Genomic DNA, 21,964 nt, shown 5'->3' with positions numbered 1-21,964 from the left:
TATCCAAAGATGCAAACAAATACCAAGCATCCCTATTCCAGATTTTTAAATAAAGTTTGTCTAAACTTTGAAAACTGGGGAACAAACCCCAAAATCAAACCTAAAACCATCAGACTGTATTGGACAAAAAGAATGACACATTTTTCTTAAACCCTCGATATCTAGTCTGTATTTTGCTTCCATGAGTGGCCAACAGCATACACTTAATTAAATCCAGATTATAAAAACAGGGCAAGAATGCTGCAATAGCCTTCTCCTAACAGCATCCACCCGCCTGTGGTTTACTTTTTAAACCATTTAAACTTTTGGAATCAATGTAATTACAAGCTGCAGGTAAGAATATTTTTTTTCCTTTACTTAAAATAAGCTGGGTTCTTTACAGGATCTCCAGATCTGCATTACAAGAAATTACAATCAACTACTCTCTCTTCATATCTATGCCACTTGTGACCTTACAAACTTCCTTTACATCCACCCTCATTTTTCTTCCCCTCCAGGATGCAAGAGGCATAGTCTGCTTGATCTCTTCTGGAAGACACTCCATACTTTCAATCATCATTGTTGACTTCCAATGCATCATTTCCAAGTCCATCATCTCTTCGGGAGGCAGCAGAGAGCAGAAGTACACAAGGAATACAAGAAGTACACATGGTATCTTTATAAAGTGCTGTAACAGCTTCATTTTTTTCTCTATTGTTTTCATGTTTGTCTTTTTGACAAAGGAATCAATATTTTGATGGAATCATTCACAGTAACTCAAATTCTTCCCCCTACCCCAACAGATAAAAGTCTTAGAGCCCATGTTTGTGCATACACAATTTAGACCAGTTTCCTCCTCCACCCGTATGGATTAATTTGCATTTATCAACACTCAGCTGCTGCCATTTTATCAACAAGTGGGCCAGCACAGCACAAATGCTAGCTTTAACAGGTTGTTTTCACTCTTTTAAGTATTTTATTTTGTCAGCTTTGTCACCTCACCATTCACCCCAGAACACCATGAACCTCTACAGAACTGAAATACTTCTCAGTTGGGAAAGCAGAACATGTTCTCCTTGACAGCTCCACAGCTTCAGGAACCTTGGGGGAACAACCTGGTTGAGGTTCACTGTAAAACTGGATTACCTTATGCATATCTACACACTCCCCGACTCTGCCTTACATATTCGCAATGGTAAGTTTCCCCTCTGCAAAATTTGTACTGATTCTTTCTCACCACAGCACACATTCATTCTGTTCTCTACCAGCTTTATTCTTTGCTACAGTTCAGACCTACCAGGCTCAAGTTCTCAAGATTTCTTCATCCCTTATAATCTTGTCACTTTTTTTGTTGGTGGTTTGTTTTGGTTTGGTTTTTTTTTTTTAAATACAAACAAAAAGACCAATGCTACTTACATTTAGTACTTCCCATTCTTTTGTGAGCAATCAATGAAATGTTAATATTACATGCTCCATTAAACAGTTCAGCAATTTTGGATTAGAGGCCCTTCAAAAACTCCTAATCCTAATGAGTTAGCAGGAACTTTGGTTTAAACTTCTTATTGGGAATTTTTTTCCTGACTCATTCCTTGTAGTTCCACTGTAAGAAATGTCCTCAGTTTCCCTATAAAGCAAGGCAAATAATGTATTTTGGTGTCCTTCAATATCTTTATATTCCCCACATGCTTCTGGGATACCATTATTATTTACAAGCCATACAGATAGAGGTGTGTTTTCTTCTTTGCTATTTGTTCATACTGACTTTATCCACACACTTTTCATAAGCTTTTACCGATAGGTGGAATACACTTATTCTGTTAACTAAACTTGTGACAAAGAATGACCATGTTAGCCCCAAGCATTCCGCTCCCTTCAAAGTGTCCTCAATCCTGTATTGCTCTTTTTGTAATAAAAGAATAGATGCTTTAGTAAGTCTTTTTCATGACTACTTATTAAGCTGAATTTGAGCATTTAATGATGAGAATACTCACTAACTCTGAACAGCTCTCCTGCTGCTACATCTTAAACCAATTCCTATGTAGTGCTCAAGAAGGAGTCAAGAGCTGCTCAATACATCTTAATTGAATGTTACCTGTCAAAGCAGTTGATACATCTACCTAACATGACTAAGCTTCCTGTAAAGTACAGCAAATTAAACATTCATACCTACATAATTAATGCTATTAAATTAAGACTTTTCCACAGATTATCTGTCCTTATTCCTGACCTGTTAAGACAGCATCCTCACTTCAAAACCTGCTGGCCATTTTTAAAGACTTCTGGCATTCATATATACACAAGTATACATTTGTTTTTGACATAGTTACCTACTGATGAAACTTTCTTGAAACTTCTCTTTTATTTTCTGCTATGTATTACTTGCTCATTTGCTCGGCTGGTGACAACCAAAGAACAAAATAAATGTTTTATTAATGCTTTGTATTTATTCTGGCAAGGACAGGCTGCTGCTGCAGAACAAGACCGTTACTATGTTTCTCAGCCTTGTTTCTGGATCATTTGGCAGCATGAACAAAAGCTACGCATGCACTTCCCACACAGCCCACCTATTCAGTAATACTGTGTCATGTAACACAATCCTTCAAACATTATTTTTTATTGTAAGTTTTTTTTTTTTTTTCAGGAGTAAGTACACACACATAGCAATGATGATGCATCCTTATTCCACACTTTTTAAAGTATAGCCAGCTACTACGAACTGCTACTATATACACTGAAGTCACTCAAGTTTCATAGTTTACTCAAGGTAAGAAAAGCAACTACACCTCTGCTTTTTATGTGTGTATCGCAACCATTTAAAACAGACCCATGGAATAAAATACATCTTTTATTCTAAGCCAGGCATGTGAGCAGATTCATCTTAAAGCGTTTATTTTGACTGCTAGAACCTATCCAGAGTTAAAACTGATCAAACTATTTATGTAATAACCCTTCCCACATCCTGCAAAAAGGGAACCTTCATGCTTTTTGATTATCATCCTGATGACAGGGCAATCATTTCCTATAAAAATGTCAATGTCTCTAAGAAGGTTCCATATACCTCTTCGTCAAGCAATCAGTTATCATGAATTATCAAAGACTAGACATGATCAAGAACAGTAAGATCTTGTACGGTGTGAAGTTCTAAGAACAGATAGAATCAAATTAAAAGACCCCTTTGTAATATGGGAAAATTACATTTTATTATTAACTTCCGTCTTCCAGCCTTGCTGTAGATATCCAACTGCAATTATTTTTTATCCTGTTATTAAAGCCCCAATTTCTTCATTAGATTCTGATGTAGGAAGCAGCTCATTCCAAGCTGTTTGAACGAACAACACAAGAGGCAAGAACTTGAGTATTACAGTATTCTGAAAGGTCCAGTATGGCCAGCTTCAGTACAGCACTTATGCATTAGATTTTTTAATACAATGAAACCTTTTTCTTCTCCTATCTTTTATTTACATTAAAAAAACCCAACAACCTTTGGAAAGTTCAAACTTCTTAAAATAAGACAACTACTCATATGACAACTACTCTTTCTTTTTGCAGATGCTGATCAAAAAGCCAGTGGAAGACTACTTAAAAAGGTCAACATTACACAATACTGCTAACTTCACCCATGTTGCACACTATGCCACAAGGAAGTACTTTTACTATTGCCTACCAAAGCTGGGAAGGACAAGAAAATTAAGGTATTCTGTTCAGTATCTACTGGATCCATAGTTCATAATAAACTATTATGAAAAAGTGTACTGCCATTGACTACACGATTTTTTTATACATATATGTATATAAAAAACTTTTTATTTAACAGTAATTACACTTTTAATGCACTGAGATTGTGCCCCTCCTACTTGTTCTTTAAGAGCATTTTAGGACACGTGATTAAATAAAATCTACAACAGTCAGTCAAAGAACTTTCAAAATCACCTCCCCTGTTATAAAAGGATACTTCATCTATTTGTTGTTCTCAAAATAATGAGATTTCTTCATATTTCAGAAGCCAGCACATAACTCTGTAGCTATTTCTAGGCAATCTATTTGTGATCAAATACAAACATCTACCCCCAGGTAGTGCCCATCAGGCATCTATTAGATTACATCTGATCTGTGCTATTCAAGGCTTTATTATTATTATTAAGTCACTGGTGTATATATATATTGGGGTGGGTGGGAGGGATGTATATAACTATTTTGGCCATTTCTACCTCTGTGGAGGTAGAAATCTTTTACATAAATTAGGTTTGAATCATCAGTGTATGACTGCCATAGGTACAAGCTGTATATGAAAACAGACCTCTGAAATTACACATATTAAGTTTTAGAAATACTGGCAATAAATAGTAAAATAATCTGTAACTTTGTTTTAAAGAGTCCTCAAAATTATACTTTATTGTTCTTTTAAAAATAAATTTAAAACCCTTCCTCTCCTTGTGAGAGTATTTCATCCTGACCCAGCCCTCCTTGTAGTCCAGTTTCAGACAGCAGCTTTTGGCAGGGGGGAAGGGGGATTTTTTGGTTCAGAGTGGGTGGTGCAGGATGTTATTAAAGTGAACTCCTACACAGAAGCATACAAGAAAAATCACCCAAAGGGTAGAGGTAAGAAATATCCTGGTGCAATACCACCTGTCTCAAGTTCATCACTAAAAGGCCTGGAGAGCAGCCAAGCAACCAGCAGCTTCTGCTTTCCTGGGAAAAGGAGTCAATCAAGGAAAGAATGGTCCAAGTGCTGCTTTCCCTTTAATGTAAGAGACAGTGTTAATATCTGAACACAGAATTTTTAGAGTTTTACAATAAAACCTAAGACTCAGGGATGGAGGTCAAACTTAGCTCCTCTTCCCTCTGCATCTAAGACACAAACCTGAAGCTCCTTCAAGTATCACTGATCATCACAGTCTATTTTCCCCACAGTGTTAGATACAATTTTAAAGAAGAAAACTATTTCTCTTTAAGGCAAAATTTCTAAGCATTCAAGATCTATTTACATGCATAATTATGCATACATAATCACACAAAATAAAGTATCATGTCTTAAATCACAAGTGGAAAACATCTAAGTGTCTCATTTCACTTCAGGTGAGGAAAATTTTAATCTTACTTCTCAGGCACTTAGGTAGTCTTTATCCAGATTTCAAACTTCGATGTAAATGCAGCTGTCCTATTCTAGCAACTTTACTTACAGCAGTTATAAAGCTCTGTTTCCATTTCAGGATAATGAAAACGGAAGTTAATTTATTCCTATCCACTTTCCCATACACTGCACAAGATCCAGTATAGCATTCTTGCAGACGTCACAGGCCATTAGCCAAACGAAGCGAGCAGAGTTAAGACTCTGCATTTTCCAGCTTTCCTGAGTTTCCTGTGATTTTATGCCAGCTGATGCCCTCTCAGTCCACAGAACAGTACAACCCAGACCTTTATAACACTGTTATAAACTGCAAGGTTGCTTGCCAGGTGTGCACAGGTGTGTTATTTTACACACAACAGAACCACACCTTTGCAAAACACATCTTCATTTGAGAAGGCCTTCCCAGTAGTTTATGCTTATTACTTACATTAAAAGTACACTGTTTTGTGCAAGTATATCTGTGTTAATCTGCAGCACAGTTTTAAAATTACAATATGATGGGAAGCTACCAAAGAAATAAAACCAGTGCCACACTATTTGTATTTAATTTACAGATTTGAAACATTGTAAGTGTACTTCATACTATTCAACTGGACAGCTGAGCCCTGTAGTATAAAATACTAACATCTTTAGCAAACCACATTTTTATCTCAATCTCTCAATGTCTTCTCCCCAGTTTCTCGCAAACTGCAAAACTGCACAACTGCACTTTGCAACATTGAAGCACATTGGTTATTCAAACATTCCTGACACCTGCAATGCAAACTGACACTCAAACGTTCAACATTTACATCAAGTAAAAATACAAAGCCGTAAAACACCCCTGCATCCAGCACTGACTAAAATCTTGACATGAAATATTTACAAACCTAATTATACTTTTATTTCTAAATGAAAAGAAGGATTAACATTTCAAAACCTGTTAGGATTATTAGAACACGAAGTGCTAAAGACAGTGAATACAGAATTTGTATTATTAATGGATCCTCTTTTTCACACCTATCTCCCTCTATGTTGAAGATCAGACAGGAAAGAGGGCTTCAATAAACCCATTTATCTCAAGGGTGTGCATTTTCAATTAACTTAAAAAAATCTTAATTGTTTTTCTCACCAAGAAATACATGAAACAAAAAAAACTGGAAAGCACTGGAGAGCAAACTTCACGAATCTGAACAAAAACAAGTATTAAATAGCATAACATCAATGACCATGTAATCTCATACCACATTAGCATACACGATAGAGCAACAGAAATGGAGGGGAACATGGATAGCAGAACAGAAGTAAAACATTCTGAACTGAAAAGAACAGTTTAAAAAAAAAAGCCTACAGCAATCATGCCCTAGATGCCTTAATAAAAGACTCACTTGGTTTTGGTAACATTTAGTAAGCTGTTAAGAGTATGTATACATTTCTAAAGTAAAAAGCTGGGATACAAGACAAAAAAAATCATGCAAGTGTGACAAAACAGCTAGTTAGATAATACAATTAGAATTAAACCTGTTTAGCAGAAAAAATAAATAATACTAGAACAAAGAACAAGAACAGCGTACCTGCAAAACACAGAATCTGAGCCAGTGAAACAGGTAGTCGTGCGAGTTTATCAAAGTAGACAGGGTCTACTGTCCACTACTTTGGTGAAGTGTAAATCTGTTTTTCAGGGTTGCTTTGTCTTTTTATTTTAAAATCTACCTGAGATGCTACTGAAAAATTGTTCTTTGTTCAAGCTCAAAAAAAAAAAATCACAGCATGAAAGAACAAAAAAAAGTTAAAACAACTGCGCAGAAAGATACTTTGGGGATCTAACCAAATGTTGCAAGCAAATGCATTATGTAATGCATTACTGCTTTGGGATCCTTCACCAGCACATGTACATTTGACCAAAGTTTAGAGAAAGTAGCCCCTTCAGAGAATAAACACCATCAGAATGCAGCAACGATCACTCAGTTCAGGAAGTTTTGGTGATTTATCATTCCTAAAGTGCGCAGGTGAGTAAGATGGAAGAAGTGAAATTCCCTCTCAAAATGAAAGCACTATTTGTGATTTTTGGGTTTCACACAAACTTCCACAACACACTAAGTACACAGGCTTCTTGGTATAATGTTTAAAAGTATAATCATAGTTTCACTTACAATTCCCATAAAATCAAGTGTGATTTTTTCATTAAAGAGAAAGGAGTTTCCAAAACATAATCATCCTTTTTGCAGTTTAAGAGGAAGCATCCAGTGTTATTGCCTTTTACAGACTCCTGAAAAGCACAGCCAGATGTAAAGACATCTCTGAAACAATTTTTGCTTGTATTAAACCACATTTTTGGAAAAGAATGAGTGATTTGCAACATCAGAGAATAAAACCAGCCCACAGGTTTTCCTACCTGTGTTTAAACAGAAGCAACAGACTTAATTTTGATTCTTGCACAATTTTTATTCTCTAATTCATATGGCTCTTCAAGCATGTCTCACCAATAATAAAACCCATGCACTGCTGAAACCAGGGGTAACACTACTCTAAAAGTTGTATCAGGTACAGAGTTAGTATAAGCCCTACATTCACTATCCAAGCTTCAAAGCTGCTCTTAACTACAGCATCATACCAAGAGCTCAGACTCCTCAAGACTTCAAGTTGTTTTAAGAGCTCTTGCTTCCAACTAAAACCTGATCACCTGCTAATACATTCACACTGAAAACAAAAATGTAAAACTTCAAATTAAAATCAACAAACAAAATCAAACCCAGAAACCAGTGAAGAAACAAACCCAAGCAAAATTTCCAACACCAAGAAGAATGCCTAAAAGCTAAGACCATGGATACAGTAGAAAAAAGCAAAGCAGCAACATGAAAAATGGGGGGGCTAGCTAGCCCCAAAATCTGTCAATATTCATCAATTCAAATGTAATTTTATCTAGCCTCTTCCTACCAGTTTGGCAGTTTTTACTCCTCATCGTGTAAAATCAACATCTGAAGAGCACAGGGGTTACAGAAGACTAAAATGTAGGGGAAATGCCTTATAATCTATCCCCAAAATTTAAACTTGGTAGAGGGCTTGCCTTTTTTTTTAAACCTTTCCCAAACCCTCACTGACTGGCATTTTTGTTCTCACTCACATCATGTATCAGCTACTACACTACCCTGCCTATGATTAACATCAGGCCCATACACCAATAATTTCCTAGGTCATCCTATTCATCCTTTTAACAATGTTGGCACAGCAGCAGATGTCTTCCAGTCCTTTAGAATTTTCATCATGTCCTAAGACTGATTAGAAATCAATAACAGAACTCTGCCATGTATTTAATAATCTTGGGACTTGACCGGCCTATTCTTAGCAGCAATTATACATTTATACTCAAAATGGGAAGTATCACATAACAAGCATCATCTACCTTATCCCTCAAAACAGGTATTTTTATTTAGCACACCCCTACATTTCATTAAGATATCTATAAAATATATAGGAGGTCTTTTTTTGGGGGGGTTGAGGGCTTGTTTTTTTTCTTAAAATTAAGTTCTGACACTAGGTGTTTTTCAAAGAAACAAAACACACCAGCTAACATTTGTTCAATTGTCCTTGTATGATATTCTTTTTCTATAAAATCCCACAGAAATATTTTATGTTTTCCCTGGTTTTTTGAGACTTTTTGTACTTAGGTGATTTTTCTTAAAGGTTTGGTTTTGGTTTGCCTAACAGTAACTTCTGGCTTATTTTACTATTTACTCATGGGGAAGGACATGGTAGTAAGAGCCAACTATGCACAGATCACTTCTTGGTCTGTATCTATCTGACTAGTACAGCTAAATCACATATTTTTGGCTTTCAGACACACACACATGAGTTCTGCCTCCTCTACCAGACAAAAAATATCAAGCTTCTTACCCAATTCTGTCTATTTCCTTGATACCTCCCTCCTTCCTCAAAACCTGCAGAGTGGCGTTTCCCAAGTCACTTCAGCCTCTGAGGCTCCACTGACAGTAGCTGTCTTTCCCAGATGAAAATATTTTCTCTGAGCAAACCACCAATTTACACATCACACAGGAAAGCTCTCTGGCTTGATTCACAAAACACGAAACTCCCTTCCACCTGCCTATTCAAGTCTACCACTGGCTGTTGCAGAATTGGGTAAAAGTCATGCACAAGTTTGCTGGTCCTGCTTCCCCAACTCCTAGGGCAGCATTTGTTTACTTTGAAGTACTAACTAATCAGCAACTTGATAAAAATATCAACACCAATGAAAAAGCCAAAACTGACAGACAGGTGCCCCAAAAGAAGATCAAGCTTCCTCATCTAGCTCTGCGAGTCCATGATTTCAGCTAGGAGTTTCACCAAGAACAGGGGAAAAGAAACTGACTAACACACCACTGGCTGATGCTTCCCTCCCTGTAAACACCCATGTAACAATCCTCCCTGACAACTAAACAAGTTAGCATATTGAACAATATATTATCAAAATACTAGCTCAATACCAATTATACTCTGAAGGACTCCCAAAAAGGTCTGGAATGTACATCCAACCTCAAAAGCCAAGCTAATTTTTTTCCGAATTCTATATGAAGAAAACACACAAGAACAGATACTGTTGTCATCCTGAAAAGAATGGACACAAGAACCAAGAGAAGAGAGGAAAAGATTACAGGAATAATATATGGAAAGACAGTACAGAAAAAAGGTCAACTAGAACAAAACCATTAAAGATATTTCATTCTAAGGAATAGATGCACTCTGGTCACAAGGCAACAACTTTTCATTTTAAGCTTCAACATTCCAGTTCGTGCTCTAAAATATGCAGCAGAACAGATGTATTTAAAAGCTGCCCTTTGTCACAAAGACGTGCTGAATTCTTTCAAGATAAGATTTTAAGAGCTACTGAAAATCAATGTTAAAATTTTCAAAACATCAAAGGTTTTAACTGAGGATGTATTTCAGGACTAAGTCAACATTCCACCTAAAAAAAAAATACCATTTTTTTCCTTCCAAGACAAAAAGCAGTATTTGATACTCATTCTCCATTAACATTTTTCCAACCCAAATACAATCTTGTTTTTTACAGAATTTTTTTTATGTGCACCCTGCCAACCATCCCCTTCTTCAAGGGAGATTAAAGCTTGTCAGCATTGCCATTCTACACAGCCAAGAACTAATTATATTTAAAATATTAAAAATTCCCACTATACACAACTTCTCTTAAATTAGCCCCATAAATTAGACATAAACAGCACTTTACACCTGAAATTAAGAAGGTAACCTGGAAAACAGTTTATGAAGCCAACCAAACCTTACTGTTACCAAGCCAAGTTTTAGATCTTTGCAGAAATAGATGAGATCTTAACCACACTGAAGCTCTGCTAGTTAAAAGCCCAAGCTTAGCAAGCCAAGCAAGAGGAGAGAAGGGCAGCTGCAACTTTTAGGGACTTTTTAAAGAAAAATATACATCTTGGTTTGTACTTGCAAAAAATCTCTATTTATTCTGCTTGCTTACTTCAAAAGAAGTGTTTCAGAAGAACAATTACAACCAGAAAGTAAATTCTGTATGGACATGGTGACTTGTATATTGTGAAAATAAATACCTCTAGCACATGCAGACAACAGATGATGATACAATACCAATGTCTTTGTATTCAACATAGAAAAGACCCCAAAAACTCTGGGCTTTGGCTTCTAAAAAGGGACAACTAATTTCGATGAAAGATGGAAGGCAGTCTACTGAGAACATATTTATCCAAAATATAAACAGAAATTTCACTCGTTCAACACCTCCAGTAAAATTAATTCCAGAGGAGCAACAACAGTCTTCAAAATGCATTTTCAACTGTTCATGCTAGCATGCATTTCTGTATTGACTGTTAACCTATCTTTGGTAATAGAACGTGGTTATCTATATATGCAAAGGACATGAGAAAATGAAACTAGGAAGGGTGAAATGAGAGAAATAGAAAAAATTATGCAGGCAGGACTTTCCCAGGCCATTTACAAATCTGGTAGGTAAGGACACAGATAAATCCTCCCACCTCTGGGGTGAACTCTACTCTGAATGTTACCTGTTTTCAGAAAAACTAAGATTCAGTGCTTAATTATATCCTGCTGCTTCATCATCCTACACGTACATTTAACAGCAGCACAAACTTGAATGGAGCTGTTACTTTCACACCACACAAAACCTACATCATCCAGCAGGATCTTTATGTGACAGGCAATCCAAGGAGCACTGAAGAAACTTTTAAAACTAATTTTCAGTCCTCTTCAGTTGGTATTTCCAGAATTCCAAGTAGCACATGCACACTTTTCCTTAAAGTACGTACTAGGTACATATTCATATCATTTTACGTTATCTGCAGTTTAGAGTTTTACAGAATGGTTGCTTGACTCCTGATGTGCAGCTAAACTAGCAGCCTTTATAAAAAGCAGAGAATTCTGGTTTGTTCAGCTTGGTCCCTCTATAAACCACCTTTCCAGGCAGACAAATCCACATCCCAGATTCTGACACAATGCACTAATAGTTTGGGGTTTTTTGTCTATTAAAAACTACATCCAGTTGAGTATTTTTTTCCCCCAAGGCCTTTTATGAACTTATGTTTACTGCAAAGTATCCTAGACTGTAATATGTCTGAAAACCAATACAGAAACAGCAGTGCAGGGAACTGACTGGGAAGGGAACCTCTAAACCTAATCCTGCTGTCAGCTTGCTGCCTGATACTCTCTGCAAGCAGACCATTTTAAAGATAAAGTCATTCCTTACACAGACTTAAGAGCAGCTGCTATACGAGTAAAGAATATGAAGTTCCAAATTAGCTGTATTTCATTAGGTGACTAAAGAAAGGTTACATTTTTTGCATACAGAGAATGTCTTTCAGAAAGGACAATGTTACATGAAAAAAATACATTAAACTTTGAGTAAACTATTCTTTATTAATCCAGACACAACCTGGTGAATCATTAGATACAGGATAGAGGGATCAGGCTTAATTTCATCCCTGTTAAACACACAAAAAAACCCACCTATGATTCAGGTTGTAGTATTTAATTCATATTTTGATTTCGTATCTTCTAATAGCCCAGAAAAACAGTCATACTAGAAGGACCTCATCTTAACACCTGTTCAGAGGTCAGATTGCCACAGTAACATATACCAGGAACACTGCAGGGTTTTTCTCCCTCAGAATTCATAAATCAAAAATAGATTAAGTATAATTCTAATGGAATGCAACAGGAAAGGTATATAGGAAAATATATAGGAATTAAAACTGACAAAGGGATGTTCTTAAAGATTTTTAAAACAGTGCTTGTCAACCTCAATCTAAAAACCAGAGTTTTAATTTGTTTGCCTACTCTACAGGAATACCATACTTCTGGTAATTGCTTGCTTGTTTCTGAAATACTACAATAGCAGCTCATCTTATAAAAACAATATAAACCAACATAAATACTGGATTTAGGGAAAAAAAAGTTTAAAAAATGAAACAGAGCATGGATTAGTAACAAATACTAGTTAAGAGTATCTGATACATTAATAATAAGCAACATTTTACTACAGCCATGCAATTAGAAAAAGATCCTAACAGCAGAGTTTTGTATTACATCAGATAATTTCAGTGAAGACTAATCAATTAAATATTCAGACTGAAAAAAGTGATCTTGATTTGAGGATGTATAATTACTGCCTTGACTTTTAAAAGCTACCTTTCATTTAACAACCATTTTTTAATATCCGATATAAATTTCAAGTTAGACTTTGCCAGAGTTAATTCCAAATTGAACTTAACTCAGTTATTATTTTACTGATGTTTTATAATTAATGTTGTTGCTCTCTAAAATAGATCAGTTTCTCAGGAATGAGACATCTGTACTCCTTGCTTAAGGTGGCAAAGAAGGATCCAGTTGAAGAGTGCTCTCCAACAGATGTACAGCTAGGTGGTGAGAGCACATGTGCATCCTATTTCCAATTCTGCTATGTAAATTCGAGCTCACGCAAAGCCAGTTGCCCCCCATGTAAAGTCAGGAACATATTTACTCTTCTCTGAAAAGCTTTTTATAGTTAGACATCAGCACTACTCTATTCAAGAGTTATATACTGCCAATCTTTAACTATGAGTCTATCACACACAAAACCAGACAATGAACCATACTACATTTACAATCACCAACTACATTTCGTTGTGCCACAACCTAAAGTTTTATTTCAGTAACATTCTATGGTAATGAACATCATATCTGATACTTCATTAAGTCCTCCTATATGCATTAGCTAATACACCCCCCCCGTATTTCTTCTTGTTTCACTGGCTTTTATACCCATACACCGTATCGTTTTCCTACTTAACCCCCTATCACACAACCAGATCCACAGGAGACAGTTTCCATGAAGCTGTAGCACAGAAATCACTGAGATGTGTGCTTGGGGGTCTCCTTGCACAAATCAGTTTACGAGGTAAAAGACGCAGACTATACAATCTAGAGGACTTGCTTTATAATCTGTGTAACACAATGGAGCCACGCTTGCAGGGATCTCTGTGATGCTTTAGGACAGACCAAGCTACTGAAATGAAGTACAGCAGAAACACAAGATTAATACCAGTGTCTAATTCTATGGATGTTATACAGGCTGGATATAAATTCAGTATAGTAATAAGAAAACATTTCTCTTGTTTTATTTCTGACTTGAATACACAGTCTGAAGTCAACGGAAAGGCCAAAGGGTTATCTGTTTAATTCCATCTACCTAAATCATAAGATTATCATTAATAATTCTAGTGATGACAAATCTAAGAAAAATATCTTTTGAATCAATTTGAGTTACTAAGAAATAAATAGTTGAAATACTGTCATTTCTCCCTCTCCATTTGTCAGGGTCTTTCACAGACAAAGAAAACAAGAGAAGAACTGTGTGGGGTTTTTAATTGGAAGTATTATAATAGATTAATAGAATGACAAAAAGAAAGCTTGAAATTACTTATGTCCATTTTTTAAACAAGCACGTTTCTGTTTAACATTATCTCCTCAAACAAGTCCGTTTAAACTGACATTATTACTGTGCAAAATCAAGATAATTATGTCCAAAACCAGGAACTGACAAGAATGGGAGAGACATAATCCATTTATGTATTATTTAAATAAAGCAGGTCTTTCTCCGAAGCCTTTCTGTAAATACATCACTGTTTTACCTCACAGGTTCAAACCCTGCCTGTGCTCATCATGCCAGAATTTTAAAGCACGAGTTTTCCTTTTATGTTGCCTGTTATTGAACGTGTTACGTATGCTTTGTCCTATCCAGTCCTGGTACTTCCCTCACGCTTCTAGACAAGGTGGTGTTGACACAGCTGCTCTACAAACCTAAGACCCCTCTTAAGCCCGGAGCAGGCAAACACTCCCATGTCCTCCGTGGCTGCACCAGCTCTGCCCCCTTCCCCACCAGCTGTTTCTCCACCAGTAACAACACGGCTAAGACTCTCCCTCGCACGTCTCCCGGACCACCCTCTCCCTCTCCAGCCCTCCTCCCTAGAGGCCTGCGTCCCGACTCCGAAGGGCCACCAGCTCCAGACGTGGCCTGGTGTCATTGTCTCTCGCTCCCCACCACCCCCGCTTCCTCCCCCGTCCCTCCTCCCTCGCCGCTGCCTGTCACCTGCTCCCTCCCCGCCGGCCGTCTGCTTCCAGGTCAGCTCAGCTCGGCGCCTCCGTCTCTCTGCCTATTCATCCTGCGAGCGGGGAGGAGGAGGAGGAGGAGGAGGCGGAGGAGAGGCCGCCGGGCGCCGCAGCGCCCTCCCCGCCGCTGTCAGCAAGGGGCAGCGCGCGGAGGGGCCGCTCCCGGCGAGGGGCGAAGCTGTCCCTCCGCCCAGGGGCACACACGCTACGACGACAGGCCTCGGCCTCGCTGCGCACCCGCGCAGTTTCACACCACCAGATCCTCCGACTCGATCCCGAAGCCTGTGCCGCGGCTCGGCCGCAGCCCCACCTCCCCCAGCCCTGCTCCTCCGGGCAGCCCGCTCTGCCTCGTCTCCCCGGAGGCCCCGACGCGCCTCTTCGCCCTCCCGTTCCCCCGCAACACAAACACAGCGCAGGCCATGAGGGAAGGGGGCCCCGGGGCGCACCCCGACCCCCGGCTGCCCCGGCGCAGCCCCTGCCGGCCGCCCCTTGCCGCGCCTCACCTAGGGCCACCTCGCAGGCTTTGCGCAGCTGGGAGTGATGCGCCTTCTTCACCTCCTTGTCGGCCAGGATCTTCTCCAGGGCCCGGGTCAGGAACATGTTTTTCGTCTTCTTCCCTTCATACATGAGCACGATCGAGGCGGGAGAGGAGGAGGAGGAGGAGGAGGAGGAGGAGGAGGGGTGGGGAGGGGAAGGGAGCGCGGGGCACCGGCCGCTCCCGCCGGGGCAGGGCTGCGAGGGGCCGGGGCGGGCGGTGAGGCCGCGGGGCCGGGCCGAGCCAGGCGCGGGGGAAGGGCTCCCTCAGAGGGAGGGCCGCGGCGGCCCGACGCCCGCTCGGCGGCTCCCCCTGAGGGGAGGCTGGGCTGGGCCCGGGCGGCGGCGACTGCCAACCCCCGCAGCTGAGGGAGGACGAAGCCTTCTCCTTCCTTCTCCTTCCCCTCCGCCCCCGCTGCGTGTGTGCGCGGACAGCGCCCGCGACGCGCTCAGTCCCCGAGCCGCCCCCGGGCCGCACCCGCCTCCATTAGCACCGGCAGCAGTAGCGGCGGCGGCGGCGGCAGCAGCGACGGTGGCGGCAGCAACAACCTGCCCTCGCCATGTTGGAAGGAAACGACGTCAGGGCCGCAACCGCACGGCTGCGGAGCGGGAGGAAGCGGCGACCGTGCCTCGGCCGGGCGGGCGCAGGGAGGCGGGCGGGCCGGCGGGCGGAGGGGGGGCGCTCGCCTTCCGCCCGCCCCGCGGGCGCGCTACAGGTGGAGCAGACCCGCGGGAGGCAGCGGAGAGGGAGGTACGGAGGGGGCTGCTGCCACCTGGGAGTTGGCTGAGGCGGAGGAGGGGCAGGGCTTCCCTTCCGGGCCACCAGCGCCGGGAGGGGGAGGAAGGCTTCCCCCGGGAAGTGCCACCTGTCCCTGCGGGGGGGCTCCGTCGAGGGTAGGGCTAAGAGGTTCCCCCGGAGAGAACCTGCCGTGGCTCCTCCGGCCGCGGCCTCCCCTGCCGAGAAGCCCCCGGGGCCTCGCCTCACCGGAGGAGCGAGCGGAGGGCAGCTCCGGCGCCGAGGGAGAAGGCGCCGCGTTCGGATGCGGGACGTGACCGGCCTTCCCGCGCCCCTTCCCGGCGAGCCGTACCGCCCGGGGGCGCTCCCACCGACCCCCCGGCTTCGCCCGGCCCGGCGGCAGCGGCGCTTCGCTGGGGAGCGGCCGCTCGGGCCGGGTGGGCACCACCTGCGTGAGTGCACGGTGCCCTTGCGCTCGGGGGGCCTTGCCGCCTTCATCCTCTGCCTTTAAAGTACTGTCATCCCGTACATCCTCCCCATTGTACGTGCGCTAGGAGTAAAAAGCATAAAAATAAGTAAATAAGTTGCACCTTCATTTGTAACTCAACAGTGATTTTTGTGTTTTGTTATTTTATTAATTTTTTAACATTATTTATAAAACGTTTACTGTTTTTTTGCTTGTGTTCTTTGGCGGTTTTTCTCTCCCAGAGTGCTGAGGGGTCATTTTCTCATGCTTGGCTCAGGGTCGGCCTCCCCTCCCCGCCCCCCCCCCCCCCCCCAAAAAAAAAAAAAGCTCTGGTTAGCTCTGGCTAACTGGTAAGCAGCAAAAACATCATAGGGCAAGTTTGTGTGCTCAGGCAGTACACCAGTATTTAAAAATAAAATATGGTACTAACTGAAGTCAGGTCTGTTTTAGAAATTTTTTAGCTGATACAAAAATACTAGTTAAAACTTAAATGTGGAAATGAAAGGGCTGAATTTAGATGTACCTTTCAGGTGGAGTGGGACAAGGCTGTAGCATCAGCATGAGACGGTTGTAGGACCTGGGGGCCGCCTCTGACCTCGGAGGCCAGAGCCAGCACACGGGGAGGAGGTTATCCCCAGCTAACTTTTCCTGTCCGCTCTTCCTTTGGTCCTTCCAAAATTAATCCTGATCCTTTCTTCATGGAGAATTTGAGAGAGCTTGCCCAGGCTGTCATGCCACCATGCTAAGGCCTTACAAGCAGCCCTGTGTTCTTGACTGAACGGTTTGTTTGATCACCTCTGTTTCTTTGCCTGCGGTGGAACAGTTGTAGCTGCCGTACAAGTACAGTGATCCCAGCTCCCTAATGAAGAGGCAGCTAATGCTGCCCAGTATGGCTTTAACAAGTTTCCCAAATTAAAAATTATTTATGCCAAAATTACTTGTTGCTTTATAGTTATCTACATTTGGACTTTGTAAGGAATACCCTGGCATGGGGAATTCCGCTAAAGCTATAGGTGAATGCCAGGCCTGATTGTTAGAGCAAAACACTGGGCTGAAATTACTTGATCTGCATCAGGGGCTTTTTCTAGTCACTGTCAGAACCTGCAGGCTATTTTATTACCCAACTGATAAACAATGTGGAAAATATTAAGAGGGCACACCTGATTTTAGCCTTATAACAGCTTTATGAGAGAGTCAGAAGTCACATCACCAAGCGCATTGATTCCTGAAAAAAACACACAAGGTTTTTTTTATGACCATATTCAGATTGCATTGGTTTATTCAAAAGACCACATCTTTAGCAGTGCAATTACTAAGCATAATTTAATTATTTCTAGTAATTTATTTAGGGAAAAACCTTTTGCCTGTTGGTTAAATCTCAATTATTATTTTTTTATACACAGATGCAATTTCAGAAATTCTGATGTCAAAATGACTTTGGTCTTTCAAAGCTGCCTGCTAGTCACCATGGAAAGAGTAGGAATTTCCATGGAGTTCTTGCTGATAGTTTTGCACAAACCACCTGAGTCCAGATTTCCTTAGACAAGTCAGAGCTTGCAAGTGTTATTTAGCAAATGGAGTTTGCTATTGATTTTCACAGTCCATTTGGCAGAAATAAGACTTGCAATATCATGAAGCCAATAGTTACCTCTATGTAAAGAGCACTGCAGTTATCTGTTTTGTCCATATTAATGTCTATTTTCATATGCTGTACACAGGATGATTTTACATGTAAAATATGATTTAGTTGAACAAATAGAATTGCTGCTGAAACATTGAGCTACTGGAGGAAAAGATCTGTCAAAAAGACACTCAGTTCCATGTCTTTCATTCCTGCTCTAATACAAATAGATTAAACTGCTTGGTTTGGGTTGGGTTTTTTTTCCCTGTGGTTTGAATCTTCAGTTTCTATTTTCAGGTTCAAACAGCTGCTGCTCTGTTCCTTCAATTTATAGCTTGGCACAGCTGGTACTATATGTGCTAGTCACAAGGCAGCCCCTGCCTAAACTCTGCAACAATGTAGAGCCTATATGTTACTGGAGGACTGCTTCTGAAATTGCATGGAAAGGTCTTACTGTAAATCATTTGTCCAGCAGGTTGACATCCAGTTTCCTTCCAGAAGCTGAGCCAGTGGAATGGATGGAAATCCCAGGGAAACTATGATATAAGCACTGGAGATGAAAAGACAGTCCAGTGCTCTCATTTAGAGCCAAGATATGAATGGTGGTCAGTTTGTGTGCTGGGTCCCAGTGCTTTGAATAGAGCCAGTTGTTAGGACAGCTTTATTTACTAAGGAAGCCATGTATTACAACAATGTTTGGTCAATTATCAAGAATTTTATGAACTTTGAGGAAGCATTTTGGAGGCAGATTTTGTTACAAGACTACAGAGCATAAGAACATGTTTAGCTCTTTGCTGATTACTTTAAAAGCTAGGGGGTTATCTCCACTGAGAGGAGAATAAGAACAGTCACAAGAAAGAAGGGTCAGGATTTAGAGTATTTCTATCTTACGTGGGTTTCTAACTGAAGATAGATTCATAGAATCAGAATACTTTATGTTGGAAAAGATCTGTAAGATCATCAAGTCCAGCTGTTAACGTAATGCTACCCAGTCCATTAGCCATGTCCCTAGGCACCACATCTACATGTTTTTTAAATACCTCCAGGGACTCCAGGTGACTCAACCACTTCCCTGGGCAGCCTGTTCCAATGCCTGACAACCCTTTTGGTGAATCACCTCTTTGGTGCTTTTTCCTGACATGCAGTCTAAACCTCCCCTGGTGCAACTTGAGGCCATTTCTTCTTGTCCTGTCTCTTGTTACTTGAGACAAGAGAACAACACCCACCTGCTACAACCTCCTTTCAGGTAGTATAGAGTGTGATTTATACTACTTTCAGGTAGTATAAAGAGCGCTAAGGTCACCCCTGAGCCTCCTTTTCTCCAGGCCAAACACCCCCAGTTCCCTCGGCCGCTCCTCATAAGCCTTGTGCTCCAGCCCCTCCACCAGCTTCGCTGCCCGTCTCTGGACGCGCTCCAGCCCCTCAATGTCCCTCCTGCAGTGAGGGGCCCAAACCTGAACACGGCATTCGAGGGGCGGCCTCACCAGTGCCCAGTGCAGAGGGACGGTCACTGCCCTGGTCCTGCTGGCCACACGGTTTCTGACACAAGCCAGGGGGCTGTTGGCCTTCCTGGCCACCTGGGCACACTGCTGGCTCACGTTCAGCCGGCTGTCGACCAGCACCCCCAGGTCCTTTTCCTCTGGGCAGCTTCCCAGCCGCTCTGCCCCAGCCTGTAGCGCTGCGTGGGGTTGGTGTGACCCAAGTGCAGGACCCGGCACTGAGCCTTGTTGAACCTCACACACTCGGCCTCGGCCCATCGGTCCAGCCTGTCCAGATCCCTCTGCAGAGCCTCCTGCCCTCAAGCAGATCAACACTCCCACCTAACTTGGTGTAGCCTTCAAACTTACTGACGGTGCACTCAAATCCCTTGTCCAGGTCGTTCATGAAGATTTTAAACAGAACTGGCCACAATACTGAGCCCTGGGGAACAGATGGTGCCATACAGCAGCAGTGCCCTGCAAAGAATTCCAGAATCCTAGGGTTAGATACAGTGATTCTAATGTCTGTATTGTTTTGGTTTCAGCATGCAGATTTCTGCTTTACTGGTAATTGGTGTCAGTCAATGGCTGACCCCAAGGACTGTAATCCTTGTAGCTGTAGAGTTCCCTGTTTGGTTGCTGGTGAAGTCCTGAAGTTGTGGAAAAGGGCTAATAATTGTTTTTTTCTGCTCAAACCGTTAAGTCTGCAGGCAATATGTATAAAATATTATAGTTGTGCTATCATACCTGAGAAATGTTTTCTGACAAACCTAAAAGAAATGTGTTGGTATGTATATGCTAAAGTGCAAAAGCATCACTGCTTCGTTGGAGACTTTACATTCAAACATAAAACATAAAAAGATAAAAAATGTATTTGAGAAACACCCCAAAAATTACTGTCTAGTACCTTTTTATTTACAAGTTAATTGGAGTATTCAAAAAGCCATTTATATTGTTTCGTATATTTAAAATGTTTTCAGAGAGTTTGTAAGACACTTGTTTGGTAAAAAACTGTAGAGAACTTTCTGTGTGAGAGGGAACGATTAGCACCTGCTTCTGATGGGTTTATGTACAAAAATTGTGTGTAGGGCTTGTTTGAAAATGCTGAAAAGCTAGGACTTCTAAGTCTTTGCTTCTGATGGACAGGAAAAAGTGATGGTAAAAATACCGTTTCAGGCTTGGAACAAGCTGATGATCTTTGGCTGTACTGCCTCCCAAAGGGAACTCTTTCTCCTGCATGAGCTCTCATGCCCTTTCTTGCGTCAGCGCAGTTGTGCAACTGTGCAGTGTCAGTTCAGCTCAGTGGTCCAGCCAAAAATCAGCCTTACAAGAACATTGGTTGTCAGTGGGATGAGTGAATTGATTGACTTACCTGCATATTTAGTAATTCTTACACAAGAAAGGGAGTAGGAAAAGGTGGTCAGTGGTGATGCAGAGGGCTGGTCTACTGCTCATGGTGGCACTGTCTTCTTATATCATCTTGATGAGCTTTGAAACAGCACAGTAGTAGACTGTGATCACTTTAAGCTAGAATAAGACAGAACTGCCACTAAAAGAAGCAATCCTTCTCCTTGCTCCTACCTATATGTTTCTTGCTTCCTTTGTCAGCATAAGCATTTGCATTGTCATATTGTGAATTATGTGCTGAATTATATTCAGAATTTAATTAGGTTGATATTAGCCTGTCAAGAAACAGGATTTTTAATCCAGATATGTTCCATATTCTGATCCATCAGGCAACTTCACAAATGTTTGTGATAAGAAAGGAGATAACACAAGGACAGGAACGAGAAAATGGGCAAGAAGGCAGGCTCGCGATTTTTGGCAACAGTACCATTTTATGCCAACTTAAAGTATTGTTTAATCTAATGCCTTTAATATACATTTTCTTCAGTGTTTCCATTGTGCAAGAGACCACTCAGACCTGTCTCTGTATGTGACCCCATATATAGGATGGATGGGTCAATAGATAGCACCAGTGTACTAGTGCCAATGTGTATGATCCTTCAGTTGTAGTGGCTCACTCGGCACCGTCTTTAGCAGCAGTACAGTACTTTGCATTAGCTCCTGTTCTGTTTTAATGTACCAGATGCAGATAATCAGCGCATGATGGATCAGGGTCCAGATGGATCTGGCAGATGGGAACCTTGAACAGGAGAGAAGCTGTGATTCTCTTCTGCAACTGCAGGCAGCTTGGTAGAGAAATTTCCAACTCTCTTACTGAATGCATAAGATTTAACAAGTCTGCTGGTGGTGCTTGGTCATTTAATACCGAGGTACAAAGGTGGCATTTCTCTCTGTCCTTTTGTGGAGTCCTAGGCCTGCCACTCGTGTAAAAGTAAGTGAAGCATCATTCAAAATATCCACTGTATCTGCTACGCAAAGGATTGCA

At 41.3% G+C, this 21,964-nt stretch overlaps 1 protein-coding gene across 2 annotated transcripts in view; it reads right to left on the bottom strand.

Moving 5' to 3' along the window:
* The window catches only part of ARFGEF1 (ADP ribosylation factor guanine nucleotide exchange factor 1), a 97,375-nt gene extending 81,888 nt beyond the window's left edge, over positions 1–15,487 (bottom strand). The window contains exon 1 of one of the 2 annotated variants that reach the window (XM_037379132.1): positions 15,241–15,487. In XM_037379132.1, coding sequence (XP_037235029.1) covers positions 15,241–15,364 — 124 coding nt within the window. In that variant the 5' untranslated portion in view covers positions 15,365–15,487. The remainder of the gene's footprint in view (positions 1–15,240) is intronic. The other variant, XM_037379133.1, reaches the window with a different exon arrangement.
* Positions 15,488–21,964: the final 6,477 nt, after the last annotated feature.

This window comes from Falco rusticolus, chromosome 3, assembly GCF_015220075.1.
Source record: "Falco rusticolus isolate bFalRus1 chromosome 3, bFalRus1.pri, whole genome shotgun sequence".
Taxonomy (NCBI): Eukaryota; Metazoa; Chordata; class Aves; order Falconiformes; family Falconidae; genus Falco; species Falco rusticolus.
The sequence above is the reverse complement of the archived record's forward strand: the minus strand, read 5'-3'. Positions and strand labels throughout refer to the sequence as shown.